We start from the raw sequence: 16575 nt of genomic DNA, 5'->3' as shown, positions 1-16575 counted from the left end.
TTGGATTTGGAGCACCCCAACATTTTGAGGGATCTCATTTCTTGCAATTTTCATTTTTCACATTCTTATAAAAAGAAAATTGTTTGGATTGATTTTTTATAAAATCATTATATGAGTATAAAAGCAACCTTAACTTCTTTCACAAAAGAAAAAAAAAAGGTAAAGGGGATAGAAAAAGAAGTTCAAAGCAAAGATCTTTTTGGCTTGGCTTAAAATTTTGAAATAATAATGCCCTTACAAAGGCATGAAGTGGAATAATTTAAAGTTGTAATTTTTAATGAGAATAAAGCCATATATGCAAAAGCAAAGTGAACATTGATAAAATAAATTATTAGTTAATTAATTAATTTATTTATTTATTTATCTCAGTGGAATATAATTCACCTTTTCAACAAGATTTAATTACTCCAAACACTTTTTCATTTATTTATTTATAATTACCTTTAATTATAAAAAGAAAGGGAAATTAACCTACCATAAATACATAATTTGCGTGTAGACAAAATTTAATAGAAGCATGCATCTAAATCAAAGAGAAAATTATTGCAAAGACTAAGATTTAGAAATAATTATTGCTAAAGCTTAGTCAACTGTACCTAACTGCCACTTAAATTTTCTAACTTGCAATTCTAATCCAAGACTCACATCAACAGAAACACTATTTCTCAGTTTCACGAATACCTTAATATTCTAAAACATACGTCATTCACAAATTCAAGTTGAAACCATGTGAAAAAGTCTAAAAAAATACATTAACCAACAAATCCTATAGTTTCTAGGGAACTATATAAGCTAAGATGAACGTGAGCCAAACCTAATTTCGGTTGTTAATCTTACACGATTTAGGTTTTCAACTCAATTTAATTTTCTCAAAGTGTTTCAGTTTTTATTTATTTATTTATTTTTTCAATAGTCTAAATCTAGTAATGTCTGATCTTTTTGTTAAAGTATAATTTTTAAAATAATTATTTATGTTTTAATAGTGATTTTTATTTTCAATGTGACTTATTAACTAAACTAAACACTGTGTGTGAATAACCTTCACTACAAGTTAATTTAACTTAATTATGAACAAATTTCAAATAGAAGTTTGAAAAAACTTATCAAAGAATTGTTGGTTTAAACACAACATGATGCTCTATTTAATTAGTCTCAAACTCTAGCTATATTAAAATAAATGTGATATTATATTTATAACAATATGATTTTATTTTGAAATATATTGTGAATGTAATTTAAGTTTTTATTTCTTGTATTTGATACTTTAATTATATAATACTATAATATAGTATGTTTTCAATTTTCAATTTTATTCCATTGAGTCAAATTCATGCCTTCAATCAAAACTTTGGAAGAACTACGTATAAACACTACACATCTTTTTCATGGAAGGATAACTATTACACATTATTTTGTGTTGTGTGTGTATATATATATATATACTTGTAATAACTCTTACACAGTTACATCGTACCATTATAAATTATCTGAATCATCTTGAATTCTTGCAATTGTGGTATTGAGTCATGAAATTAAAGTTAAATACAATACCTGACCTAACATGCCTAACTTCTCTTTTAACTTAAAAAAGAAAATACAAGTTTAGGAGGAAAGAATGTCCTTTATCTGAGTCACTATTAATTCTTAATGTTATATTAACTAATCACAAGAAATAACTCATTAAATATAATTAATTTAATTCTTACGGCGCTTTTAAAAGGATAATCTTCCTTTTCTTATTTAAAAAAGCAAAACAAAAACAGGACACATGTTAAAGCACAAATTTCTTATCTTCTTAAGTTGATGTTCCATCTTCTCTTTAACTGTTGACTTTGTTTAAAAAAAAAAACAATTAAAGTAATTTTAACAAAATATTTACATTTGTATATCTGACATGAATTTTGCGGTGAATCTATCGTAGATTTGTTGCGAATGAAAAATAAAAAAATAACGTATGTAGATGTGAATTAACGAAGTAAATTATTTAAGAATGTTGTTGTGAAATGTTACTTCAACGCTAACAAAGAGTGTTTGACTGGTTTGAATGGGAAAAATTAAGTTTGGCAATCGAAAGGAAAGAACTTACACGAAGGTTGAATAAACAAAGAAAGAAACTGTCTCAACCAACAACTACCCTTTCTCTTTCTCTCTCTCTATATATCCAAACTGTGATGCGTTGTGAGTAATAATAACTGTTGCTTCAAGCTACGCACGCTCAAACCAGTTTTCTCTCTCTGTTTCTTTCTGTCATTAAACGGAACCGATGGAGGAGGCTCCTCCGGCGGAGGCGGTGGCCGTACGGCGAGCGTTGGAGCTGCTGCGGCTAAACGACCCCGTTCTGAGGGTCCAAGCGGCCAAGGACATCCGCCGCCTCACTAAAACCTCCCACCGCTGCCGCCGCCAACTCCGTCAGGCCGTCACCCCACTCGTCTCCATGCTCCGAGTCGACTCGCCCGAGTTCCATGAACCCGCCCTTCTCGCTCTCCTCAACCTCGCCGTACAAGACGAAAAGTACGTACCACCTTATCTCTTTCTCTCTAAAATTTCAAATCAACCAGTTTTCTTCTCAGATTGGGTTTTCCGAACCAGAAAAAAACTATTTTTTTTACTCAAAATATGCATATATATGTATACGTGCATATGTTATGTAATTTGGGTTTAGGAGTTTGTGCATATGAAACAGAGGTATTCCTATGGTGGCAATTTTATTTTTTATTTTTGATATTTTGTTGTAATTTTTCGATATATTTGGATGGTGTGAAACACATGGGATGGGATCCATGGAATGTCAAGTTGGGAATAGAATATAAGAATATGCGATAAACAGTTTCGATTTGGTGAACATGCAAATACATGATACAATAAGGAGTTTTTTATTGTTAGATATTTAGAAGAGATTATGAGAAGCTTATAACAATGGTTTGTTGGTGGGTCTGTTTACTTTATTTTAATGATTTGTGGTTCAAGTTGTTGAATAGTTTTAGATGATTGAAGTTTCATAATTAAAATTTTAGTGTAAGTTTTGATGTGATAAAACGTTATTAAATAAGTGATTAATGATAGGGAGATGTTTGTTGAAGCTGAATGAATGAAAATTTCGCTGTTAGTATTCCCACATGTCAGAAAAGAAGAAGAAAAACAATTTTTTTTCATGGCTTAGAATCAGAATGCAAAATTTGGTTGGCTGAATTGATGAGAAATTCTGACGAAGATGATATGTTTTTGACCTGTTTTACTGTGTCACATGTAGTGATTGGATAGGGATTTATGATTATTTTTTATAAATTCAATGGTGCATAAACTGGTGTTGACAAGAGATATCGGATGCTTTAACATAGAATCTTATCCAATTGGTGGGTGGTTTTTGTTTGGTTCATATGGAGCACTTTACCTTTTTAACGTTTTAAGATTGTCTTATTTAAATGAAGTTAACCTGCAAAAAGTTGCAGAGGTTATAAATCATGATAAATTTGTCAACGGAAGAAAGTAAAATTATCTGTACAGTTATCAAACGGAGTAAAAAGAAAACATGTTTTATGATTGTAGATAGAAGCATGCAAACTAAAAACTTGAAAAGGCAGCTACCAACCTAAACACTTAAACCTATATATGCTAGAATTCCGGGTGTTGTTTAATGTTTATTGTTGGAGATGGTGCATGTCCCTTCATTCAATGCGGTATTCAATCACCGAATGACTTTTTCTAAACTTTCGTACTCTTCTTCTCATTAAGGCCATGGTTGCGGTTGTAGGTGGAATGGGTAAACAAAGATGCTGCAAAAAGATAAAGTTAAATGTTTTTATTTTTCCACTTAGTTAAAAAAACATAACAAAAGTTATAATTTTATTCCAAATCACCTTTTATATTATTAAATGCTTTTGAGAAGGGAAGATCTGCGTTCTGCATTGAAGTTTCCATTCTCTCTTTACTGGGTCCATGGGGTCGGTAGGAGGTTTAGTGGGTTGTATTTTATCTAGTAACTGATAGATTGTCGGGTCCATAAATGAGCTATAATCATAGAAAATTTCTTCTTTCAAGGAATAATTGTAGAACATACACTAACAATCATCAAAAGAGTGTGGCCTTTTTAGCTTAGCATTAGTCTTGCATCTGAGGCCTGTTTTGAATATGTTCCAGCTTTGAATATTGTTCTGCTATATAATTTCTATGCCTTATTTGTAATTCATTTATATTGTTATCAAGCAGGAACAAAATTAGCATTGTGGAAGCTGGTGCATTAGAGCCGATAATCAGTTTCCTCAAGTCAGAAAATCCAAATCTGCGGGAGTATGCAACTGCATCTTTGCTCACTCTATCTGTCTCTCCAACCAACAAACCAATCATCAGTTCTTGTGGCGCGATTCCTCTGCTTGTAAATACTCTTAAAGATGGAAGCTTTCAAGCTAAAGTTGATGCTGTGACGGCTCTGTCTAATTTATCAACACACCCTGAAAACCTGAGCATCATTCTCGAAACAAATGCAATGCCTTTTATAGTCAATCTTCTCAACACCTGTAGAAAATCTTCAAAAATAGCTGAAAAATGTTGTGCTCTGATTGAATCCTTGGTGGGTTATGAGGAGGGTAGAACTGCCTTAACATCTGAAGAAGGTGGGGTTCTTGCAGTCGTGGAAGTTCTTGAAAACGGAACGCCCCAGAGTAGGGAACATGCAGTTGGAGCACTGCTGAGAATGTGTGAAAGTGAAAGATGTAAATACAGGGAACCGATTCTCAGAGAAGGTGTTATTCCGGGACTTCTTGAGCTGACAGTTCAAGGAACCTCTAAATCACAGCCAAAAGCACGTACCCTTTTGCAGTTACTGAGAGAGTCTCCATATTCAAGACCTGAAGTCGAACCGGACACTCTTGAGAACATAGTTTGTGACATCATATCACAGATTGATGGAGATGATGAATCTGGTAAAGCGAAGAAGATGCTGGCTGAGATGGTCCAAGTAAGCATGGAGCAGAGTTTGAGACATTTGCAGCAAAGGGCTCTTGTATGTACTCCTTCTGATATGCCTATCACAAGTTGTGCTTCTGAAGTTTCTTCAAAATAGTGGTTGAGTTGGGCTCTTCTACTTCGTATCTTTTCCTATCTTTTGCTTTGCACTTGGAACTTGTGATATAAATTTTCTGTAATATAAAAAGAAAAAAAAAAGTGAAAAAAATGCCAGTCCAGGCCATGGTGGAGGTGTCGAGTGACTGGTAATGGTAATTGTGAATAAAATGTTGTCGTATGATGAAAAGAACTTGATTTTGTAAAGGAAACGTTGTATAAAAATAGTACACAGAAGTAGTTAAGGGTCTTGTCAATTCTTCCTGTTCTCTTTATAGTTGCGTAGCTAGCAAGTACTTGTTTATATATTGAATTGTGCATTTTAATGGGAGCTTCCTTTAGAGTTTGGTATTTTGGACATCCGAGAAGGACTCTAATGCTACTTTTTATAGTCTGAATTTGATGCTGATGGACTGAGGTTGGGCTGTTTCACTATTCAATCCAAAATCCAAATCATTTAGACTTTGGTAGCTAAATGCAAACATTTTTGTAATATATATAAGCTAGATTGATTCAATACACATAAAGAAAGAAAGAAGTAAAAGATTGTATACAATTTAAACAATAAAAATTTTCTATTAGTTATGATGAGACAAGGGTGAAGTGATTCATATTTTCAAATATATAAGTATCAGTTCAATCAAATCTTATCAGAATTCTTAGATGATATATATTTTTAATATATAATAGATGATATTATTAATTTATTAGCAATCAAATCTTATCACTTAGTAAGTCAATCCAACCCGGTTCATTTATTAGCAAGCCAGAAAAATTCAAACCCGGCTCGACCCACCACGGATTAGTGGGTAAACGGGTTGGTTCACTGACCCACTAAATTACAATTTTTTTAAAATAAAAAAATTACAAACTTTCTATAATTCAAATCTAAACAAATTTCACTCCCAAATTTCACTCTCAACATGAATGCTTAATTAATTTTGAAAATATAGAACTTAAATAATTTTTTCAAGCAAAAAAAATAATAAATATTTTTTTATAAAATTAAAATTAAATTTTAATGAAATAAAGTTAGGTAGGTGGGTTGGCGGGCCAACCCGGTGCACCACGGGTTCGATCCGCATGAGCCGGGTTTAAATGAGCCGGTTGAAATCTGACCCACATAAAAAAATACAATTTTTTCAAACCCGGCCCGAACCTGCGGGCCAACTTGGGTTTGAAAAATACAACCCACTTATATGCGGGTCAGATTTCAACCAGCTCATTTAGACCCGGCTCATGCGGGTTGAACCCGTGGTGAGCCGGGTTGGCCCACCAACCCACCTACCTAATTTTATTTTTTTAATTTATTATTTTATTTATGAAACCCTAAAAAATAAAATACTTTCTTCACTCACTGTGTATACTAAAAAAGTAACACCTGCTCTCACAAGTCACTCTCACAAATCACTCTCACGGTACTTGCTCTCATTTGATGGTGCTCTCACCCTCACTTCACTGAAATTCTTCAAGGAGCAGGTAAAACACCTTTCCTTTTTTCTTCTCTTTTCTTCACATTTTTGTTTTCTCACTTTTCTTTCTTTTTTTTTTCAAAAACCCTATAAGGACAAAATAGGGGTTTGCGAATTTGTTTTTTTTTTGTTCTGGGGGATTTGAAGACATGGAATATTTTTTTCATGTTCTAACATGTTTGTATCATATTTTGTTCATTTTATTTAAACAATTTGAGTATACATTATTTGAACAAGCTCTTTTTGATATCTTTGAAGTTGAGAAATTATGTTCCAGATTAAACTATTAATTTTTTGTTGATGTTATTGAGTACTGGTTCTTTTTTTTTTTACTAATATTTTTTTATTGATTGTCGGAATTGTTCTGACATTAGAAAAATCTTTATTAGTGAATTTGGAGACAACAAGAACAAGGATCAAGGATTATAACAATTGATACATTCAGGTTGGTTTGATATTCATGATGATTCAAGAGAGCATAATATTGTGGATTTATCTATTCAAGATTCTAATATTGTAAATAGATAAGGAAAAAACATGATGAATATAAGAAACTTATTTGTATGTTTTTATATCGTAAATAGATAAGGAAAAAAATGATGAATGTAAGAAACTTATTTGTATGTTTTTTGTGTTTGTTTTTGGATGACATTTGAATTATATTGTACTTTTTATTATTATTTTGAATTGTCTTTAACATAATTTTTTGGGAGTGAAATTTGTTTAAATTTAAATTACAGAAAATTTGTATTTCTTTTTTATTTTAAAAATATATATAATTAAATGAGTTAGTGAGCCAACCCGTTTACCCACCAACTCGTGGTGGATCGGGCCGAGTTCAAATTTTTCTGACTCGCTAATAAATGAGCCGGGTTGGGTTGACTCACTAAGTGACCAACCCGTGGTGGACCGCGCCGGGTCGAGGCAGATTACCCGTTTTGATAGCTCTAATTTTGACAACTCTACATTTAATTTACTAATCTTAAATGAATTTGACAGAATTTAAATTTTTGAAATTCATTAATAAATTGGATTAAAATGATTGATTAAGAGATGAATTCATAATGGGTCAAATTTATCCCATAATCCGTTTTCACTAAAAATAAAATAAAATATTTCAAATCATTGAATGTTGATATATCCTGGGCTAAGACGGTGACAAAAAGCAACAATGTCACTTGGCTGAGAGTAATTAATTGCTTTATGTTGCATTGCTTTCACAAAGATTCCACATATTTCACATTTTATTTACAAATTTTAGTAATTTTGAATTGTCCTTGGTACTTAGCTCAACTTACGAGAAAATAAAATAACTTAATTCTGTCACCATCTGTTCTTTTACGTGAATTTAATTTTTTATTTTTCAAATGTTCCCTCCATTTCATATCAATTGGCACGCATGATCAAATGAAATTTTCAAGGAAAGAAAACTAAAGGTATTTGAAAAAACTGTTTTTAACAAAATTGAGAAAAAAAAATAAAAAGTCATAAGTTAAAATTAGTTTATATATAAGTTGAAAATAAAAAGTATATAAACCTATATTAAATTTAAATAGTAAAATTCGACTGTGAGTTTTTTCTATTTTGGATTTTTGTGTTGAAATTTGTTTGATATATGAAATATTTTTGGCAGCAAGACAATTGGGCATATAAATACGTTGGGTGCTTTTTTTGCTGTACCTCCCTCATTTTCTTACAGTAATCTCATAAAAGTTAAACTTCCCAAATTACCCCTCATTAAACATATAATAAAAATCTTTACATTTTCTTTTTCTAATATTTTTCTAAAATAAGCTTCCACAATCAATAACAACAGAGTACTATAAACAATTTTATATCAATGTACATTTCATACTAAAATAAGGTAGAGATAATAGAAAAAACAGATATGTGAGAAGTTGTAAGACAGAGAATAGATTATTAACCATATTCACCATAAAAAAAAAACAAAAAAACAAAACAATTTCTCAAGCAGGGATAATTAAGCAAATATCATGCAAAACAGATAGAACTTTGACTATAATGAATAAATATAGCAGCTTGAACACTAAATCGAGACACTGATGATCAAAATGAACCTGCATACTTGAACTAAACCAATACCACAAATTAACAACAAATGGACAATGAAGAAACAACCACATTTAAGAAGATTATCATCTCTAACACGTCTTTTATATTGCAATTGATATTATCTTCACTTATTTTTTTACTTTTTTTTTCTTGAAAAATTACAAAACTTTATATTTGTTGAACCATTTTATTCATGGTATTATTATTCATCTCCTTATCCTATTTCTTCTGTTTTTTCTAGTGTTAGCAGCACTACATTTTAAGATATTTCATCCTGTATTATCTCAACTAGGACTTTTTCTTTTAGACTTAAAATGAAAGTAGAGTAAATATCTAAATAAATTAATTTTATTGAAGGACGCGGTTTTATTAAAAACTGTTAAATATTGATTTTCAATTAAGATGTATGCGAATATGATTTTCATGGTGTAATATTGTGTATCAGAAAGAAACTATGTAGTGATTATTATATATCTTTGCAACAGAATCTACCTAGAACTAATTTTTCAGTTATGCTATTAAACATCACAAATTTGCACGAATTTAAATGGTTGTTTAAGAGTTAACAAAAGTGATAGTATGTCAAAAAATCACGGAATGACCTTGTATAATATATATCTTGGTAACAAACATTCTCAAGGTGAGAAGGTGTTTTCTGATCTCTGAGACATAAACAGCAATGACCACCAAAGCTGAAGGCACTCCAGAAGAAGATACAATGTCAAGTATGGAAGAGGGTTTTTCCTCTACCCCTTCCACAACCTTTGGATTTCATCACTGTTGTTCAAACCGTGTTGCAACCCTGGCACAGAAGGTCGGTCACCTGATGTTTTCTGTTGTCTCACAGGAATTGACACTTGCACAACATAAATGAGAAAAATTGTTGTATATATAATACTATTATCATTACTCTGAAATGAGGGTAGGATGTTTTTGGATTGTGACTAGGTCATAGCAGAAGTGATTGGCACATATTTTGTGGTATTTGCTGGTTGTGGAGCTGTGGCAGTGAATAAGATCTATGGCTCAGTCACATTTCCAGGCATTTGTGTGACATGGGGACTCATCGTAATGGTCATGATTTACACTGTTGGTCATATCTCTGGAGCACACTTCAACCCTGCAGTCACCATCACTTTAGCCATTTTTCGCCGCTTCTCATATAAACAGGTGACTTTCTTCTTCTGTTAACATCATTTTCAATATTTGGAAAGAAACACAAAAAGAATTACTTGATATGTCTTAGACTGACTCCAATTCAGGTATTCACGTTAACTGGTTTTTGCACCATTTTTGTAATGTATTGCTTTGATGACTTTTGGTCATGCATGTAGGTGCCACTCTACATTTTTGCTCAGTTACTGGGGTCTATACTTGCAAGTGGCACTCTAGCCCTAATGTTGGATGTAACACCTAAATCTTTCTTTGGAACGATACCAGTTGGATCCAATGTTCAATCTTTAGCTGCTGAAATCATCATCACCTTTCTCTTGATGTTTGTTATATCTGCTGTTACTACAGACGACAGAGCGGTTTGCACTCTCCTTCATACTATAATATATATATACACACACACACACGTGTCTTTAACAAATATTCTTCACTTTTGTACAGATTTTTTTTTCTGGGTGTAAATATTCTATTCTAATAATAAGCATTGTATGCTTCGCTTGATAAACTCGCAGGTGGGTGATTTTGCAGGAGTTGTTGTTGGGATGACTATAATGTTGAATGTCTTCGTTGCCGGGTAACTAATTACTGGTTTAAGGTTTTAAATATTGATTTTAGGCATCATGTCATGACTGATGAGGAGATGAGTTTAATGATTATTCACCCTCAGATCAAAAATTTGTACCCTGTTAAACAATCAGAAACATTGCTCTGTATAACTTCTCACGGTAACTATTTTGAAAACTGAGGAGGATTTGCGATTGAATGATATTATGAATATGAAAGTGGTTTACATTTTCATTTGATGCAGGCCTGTGTCAGGAGCTTCCATGAACCCTGCAAGAAGTATTGGTCCTTCGCTTATGATACATGTTTACAAAGGGTTGTGGATATATATCGTTGGTCCAATTATTGGAGCCATAGCTGGAGCACTTGCTTATAACTTTCTTAGATCCACCACACACAATTCACCTTCAGAAGAAATCACAGGACTTTCTTCAGGTTGAATAGGTTCGTGGGATGCAATGGAAATTGGATTCTTCAGGTTTTGAATTTATTTCTCATTTTTTACTTTGAATTAGGACAAGGTTATGTATAATTTTAATGCGTAGATATTTTCATAATTTTTTAATTTATTTATAAAAATTGAATTTTTGATTAGTTTATTTTTAGCATAACCAACATGATGAATAAATCAAATTACCAACACACAAGAACTAAGCTCACCAACAAGTTTATTTAAAAATACAAAAGCAATGGAAATGAAAATATAATGTACCTACAAATAACATAAAATAGAGTAAATAGACAAAGTTCAAGCAAATAAAACGGTGACGGATAGTGCTCCCAGACCAGCCAAAACCAGCAACCCCACAACTCTGTTTTGAGCAGCAGAGTAATAGTATGCATATGCATCACCCGGTGGAGCGATTACATATATGAATCTTGGCGGCGGCGGTGGAGTCGGTGGAGGTCGTGATGGTGGTGGTCGCAGTCGCGGGGGTGGTGGCGGCGGTGGTGATTCATCACAAATTTCTGGGGAGGAAATCTCTGGTAGTGGTAGTGGTGGCGGGGAAGGAGGTGGAGGAGGAGGAGGTGACAGAAGTTGCTCGTCGCAGGGACTTCCACAAGGGCATGATCCACACTTGACTTCAGTGTATGGTTGCTGAGAAACTTGTGGTTGCTCTAACTTGGTAGAATATGTGATGGCATGAACTGAAGATGAAATTGTGAGACAGAAAAGAAGCAGCAGTGCAGCAAGTTTTTGAGGACTCAAACTCTTTGTTGGAGGCACCATTTTGTGAGCAGTAGATGAAATTTGATTCCTTCTAAGGCAAGGTATATAAATAAGAGCTTGTATGTGAAGTAGGATGCATGAGTTTAACTTTATGGAGTTTGGTTGGTTATAATTGTGTGATCATGGATGATCCTAAAAGAAAGGGAAAGAAATTGTGTAAGTGTAGTTTCATGTAAGTATATTCTTACCTTTTGCATGAAGTATATGGTGATAATGAGACATGAATTACCATTGCTATTATTGCAAGTTCACGTAAACATACTTGAGTTATTGCATCAGTAAAATATAGCAGAGAATGAGAAGTTCACTTTGCATAAAGTGTAAAGCTGGCATTATTCGTTCCGAATTAATTATTGGCATCTTCATTTTTTGTAGCTTGCACTTAGCACATTAGTATCTCATTATTCTAGTTTTACTTTCCTCGTATTTACTATGAGTTTTTATGTTTTTGTTATAAACTGAAATCAACCATGTATCTTCATTAAAAGATGACAGTCAATGACTAATATTTAAGAGACTGATTTATCTGTCATAGTGTTATTTCATACACAAATTGAACTCATAATCACGTTTTGGTAATGGTAAATGAGTTTGTATTTAATTGTGTAAGATCCAAGTTTTACTTGTTTAATTAGAAGGGAAAGGCATTGCAAGAAAAGATAGTTTTGGGATGAGAAATTAAGAAAGGAATCAGATGTCCTGGAAGGAGGCAAGAAGAATTGCTTTTTCTATAGCTTCCCCCAGTTATTTGTGACCTGTTCAGGGTATGAACAGGAAAGAAGTTTTTTTAAAAATTATTCTTTTATATATTTTTTAATATAAAGATAGCCTTACTCAATTCTTTTATGGAATATAGACAACAAAGGTGCCTTCGAAATATGAAAATAAAAAAGAAGTTTGTGTTTAAGGTTGTCCCTTCTAGCAGAAGTTGTTCTCTTGCGTCTTTCACCGTGCACTGTCATAGACAACTGGTGTATATAACGTTATTAGAATCAAACAAAACAGGGTTTATGGTTTTGACCGAGCAGAAGAAGTATATCGTTGGTGGGTTGATTGGTAAGAGTCTGGAGCAATGATGAAGGTCAGTCTTATACTTCCTCCTAGCTTCAAGTACCTACATGCAACCAAAACTACTCTCCAGATAAATTATATAGTTTAAAGTTTATATTAATTGGTTTATTTTTTATACACTGTCAATTTGATTTGCAACATATTTTATAAAGGCGGAAAGAATAATTCAGTTATGGAGATGACTATAGTTGGATTGGTATAAACTTTTTAATTCTATTATTAAGGTGTTTTTATTTATTTATTTTATCAATATATTCCTTTTTTAATTACGATAACTTAAGAAATTGCAATAAAACTAAATGAACAAGAGGATGTGTCGCGTTTGGAACTTCTAGGTAAATTGTGAATTCTTAAATCAGTTAAAATTTCTTATATTCTCGTAAATGGAAGTTAACAATATATTAACAATTCATTTGCATAGAAATATTAAAGATTTAAATATTAAATTTAATTTTTACCAATATGACCCCTCTCTTTTAATTTTTGAAAAAGTTCTTGTTAATTTTAAATCCATATAGCATTTTCTACTTTTTATTTTTAAATATTATTAGTTTAATACTAAAAGTGAAAATTGTTAATTAATATCAACATATATTTCGAATTAAGAGAGTTATTTTCTTAAAATTTTATGTTTGTTTAAGTAACATTATTTTGTGAGATTACTTTTTTTTAGAGAAATGTATTTCTTACTTAATATAAATAAGAAAACCGTATAGTTTACTTCATTTTTTTAACAAACAGTTACTGTAAATCCTTATTTACCAGGTAATTTAAAAATTATTTTTATTTTAATTTTTGTTTTATTTGTAAAACTTTTTATTTTTTTTAAATAATTTTAATTATTTCTTACTTTTTAAGCTAGTTTGATATTTAGAAAGTTTTTTCGTATATTTAAAGTATTTTTAATTTTATTTTGTCCAATTATAAATTTTTTTCATATAATTTCATTTCATAGTATATCAAATTATTTTTCAGAACTCAAATTTAATTATTTTTATTTATCTTAAATATTTATATTTACTTTTTTTTGTGTAAACTATTATTCTAATTTTTTTATATAATTATTTTTATTTTCTAAATTTAATTTTACGAAAATACTTATATAAATTCAAATTATTAAAAATTTCACATTTTTTATGGGTGATTTTATTTAAATAGTGTATTAAAATCTTTATTAGTGTATAAAAAATATATTAGAGAAAGAAAATTAAGAAACATTTGAAATATTTTATATTTGAATATTTGTTTTCATTTTATAATTAAAAAAACATTTTTTAATTTATCAACATTTTTTATTAACATTTTCCAAATTAATAGATATTTTGATTGTTATAAAATTTTATTTTCTATGTAATTATATAATATTTTATATAATTCTTTTATTTTTATTTAATTGTTGTTTAGTGAGAAAATAGATATGAGAACAAGTATTTATGCTATCCGACAGAAATAAGATATGACAAAAATAAATATGAATTTTTCCTTGATGAAGTAATAAAACTCATTTTCACCCTACTTTCATCCTTAATTTTGTAATATTTTGCTTATTCTCAATCTATTACTCAATAATTATGAATGCTATTGATAACGGTTTAAAAATCGTTATTTTTATGCTTAAATTTAATATTAAACACACTTTTTATGACTTAAAATTTAGCTCGAAATCATGGATTTTACTTAAGTTAAAAAATAAGAGAGTCAAAGGTGGTTTTCTTGGTTTTATGCTTGGTTTTCCTTGTTTTGGTAGGAATTAATATGATTTGAATGAAGGAAGTTAAAGTACAAAAGAGTTGGATTCAAAAGAAGGTGGAAAAATGCACAAAGGAAGATCGTAGCCACCTCTCATATCAAATCCACCACTCAGCACCAGTTTCGCTATGGAGATCTTTGTCAAACACTCAAGCGCCAAAGCTGAGGGGAGAATTCAAGTATTGCGCCCACCACTAAGTGCTACTTTGCCGCTGAGCGCCAGCCTCTTCAGAGAATTCATTGTTAAACGTCTGGGCATCAACGTTGAGCGTTATTCTTGAGTGTCGCACCTATCGCTGAGCGATAATCCAGCACTGAGCGCTAGTATTTTTGGTCTGGGCCAATTTCTGCTGATTTTAATGAACTATATATTGATTTACACGACCTAGAGATGGTATCTTTTGGCAAAAGGAGACACAGAAACACATTCTTCACCCTTGGAAGCGGAAGCTTCGATTTACAAATTTTAGGGTTTATCTTTTCATTCTTTTCATTAATTTCATCTAGTTTCACCATGTTCATGGTGAATTAAACCTCCATTGTTGTTGGGGGAAACGATGTAATCCTTTGATACTCTCATAAATTGAATTGATTCTTTATTCATATGCTTTACTTTATTAATGGTTATAGTTTTTCCTCTATTCTTTATGCATGCTTTGTTTAATTCATTCAATAGCATGATCTTTGATTTTGTTGTTATGGACACATACGGGAAAATCTAGACATGGGGAATTCTCTTAGGAACAATATTACCTAGACATAGGGATAGGAGGACCGGTTACCTTTAAGCTTTTGTGCGAATGTAATGCATGATCAATTGCTAGGGAGACAAGACATTGTAAACTAGTAATTAGGAGTAGACTCTCTTCTCTTCACCGAGACATCGAGTTTAGGGTAAAGTAGAAAGTGACATTAACATTAATGAAGGAGTAGAATTTGTAAATATATGAGAGTGAATAGGATGAAATCGTAAACCCCAACAACACAGTTCATCCATATCATTCAACTGTGTATTCTATAGTCAATTGATCAACCTTTGCATGTATGTTTATTTTTTGTTTTTGCATTTTAAATACCAATTTTCGTTTTACAAGTTAAATAATCAACAAATCACATGAAAGTCTAGGCCAATAAATCTTTAAGAGTTTTAACAACTATTGATACATTTGTCGGAGTTTTAACAACTATTTAAGCTATTAATACTTGTACACTTCGTGAGAAGTAATCCAATTTTCGTACGCGTGTTAGTGGATAGCATGGCCCACTCTACTGATAGAGAAGGATGTATTGTGCTTTGGTAGACCCAAGAATAAAAGCCACACACCAACTGGGTTTTGAAGGACTTAAAAATAACCTTTTAAAATTCTTACAATTTTTTTTTAAATGTTGTCCAAAGATATTAAAAGTTTCACCACAAATTTGTCATTCTCAAGAGTTTCAACTCATTATTTTTTTTAAAGTCAGGATATGTTTTAGAAAAAATAAAATAATTTAACAGAAAATCAATATAATATATCACCTACTCAATGGTTCTTTATTACTTAATGAAACTATATATATTAGAAAAAAAAAATTAAGATGTTTTTGTTCAATAAAATGATGGTTTAAATAAATCAATCGATTAGCCATGCAAAAAAGTATTATCTTCCTTGTTATTCATAAGTTATAGAAGTTGTTGGGATGGAATCATATAAGAGAAAACGATATTTTTTATATGGACCAGCAAATATTGATGGCCATAACTTTTTTTTAATGGCTTAAAACTAAACTTTTGAAGTAAATATCTCATTTAAAACCTTGAACATGTCATTAATTACATTGGATGAAAAGTAGTTATGTTATGTGTAAATTTTTTTTATCAAATGACTATAAAACATATATAAAATTTGTGATAAGCATAAATTTATTAAAAGTAAAATATTACATATATAACAAAAGGTAAGTAAACTTCTGCCTTTCCAGAACAAATTTGTATATATATATAGAGAGAGAGATCAGACAAAAATTAAACAACATATGAGCTCCAAAATCTATTTCACCAACACAATAAAAAAAAAAAGAGTGTATTTTATTATTTTGCTTAGCTTTATTTAATCAAAGCAATGGTTCTCCTCCACTAGTACTCAATGAGTGTGACAAATAAATGGCGATTAAAGAAATTGGTTAACCATAAATTGACATCTA

At 31.1% G+C, this 16575-nt stretch overlaps 3 protein-coding genes across 3 annotated transcripts; 2 read left to right on the top strand and 1 right to left on the bottom strand.

Moving 5' to 3' along the window:
- Positions 1 to 2016: 2016 nt before the first annotated feature.
- LOC106764102 (U-box domain-containing protein 3) lies at positions 2017 to 5418 on the top strand. The gene is made up of 2 exons (XM_014648328.2): positions 2017 to 2511; positions 4207 to 5418. The coding sequence occupies exons 1-2, from the start codon at positions 2264 to 2266 to the stop codon at positions 5057 to 5059; spliced, it is 1101 nt and encodes a 366-aa protein (XP_014503814.1). The 5' UTR covers positions 2017 to 2263; the 3' UTR covers positions 5060 to 5418.
- A 3864-nt stretch (positions 5419 to 9282) lies between these two features.
- LOC106763328 (probable aquaporin NIP-type) lies at positions 9283 to 10780 on the top strand. Its single transcript, XM_014647529.1, has 5 exons — positions 9283 to 9417; positions 9552 to 9773; positions 9938 to 10135; positions 10289 to 10350; positions 10585 to 10780. The coding sequence occupies exons 1-5, from the start codon at positions 9283 to 9285 to the stop codon at positions 10778 to 10780; spliced, it is 813 nt and encodes a 270-aa protein (XP_014503015.1).
- Positions 10781 to 11088: 308 nt separating this feature from the next.
- Positions 11089 to 11571, bottom strand: LOC106763327 (sulfated surface glycoprotein 185). Its single transcript, XM_014647528.1, has one exon. The coding sequence runs from the start codon at positions 11569 to 11571 to the stop codon at positions 11089 to 11091; it is 483 nt and encodes a 160-aa protein (XP_014503014.1).
- Positions 11572 to 16575: the final 5004 nt, after the last annotated feature.

The sequence above is a fragment of the Vigna radiata genome, chromosome 6 (assembly GCF_000741045.1).
Source record: "Vigna radiata var. radiata cultivar VC1973A chromosome 6, Vradiata_ver6, whole genome shotgun sequence".
Lineage (NCBI taxonomy): Eukaryota > Viridiplantae > Streptophyta > Magnoliopsida > Fabales > Fabaceae > Vigna > Vigna radiata.
This window is presented reverse-complemented; position numbering and strand designations above follow the sequence as displayed.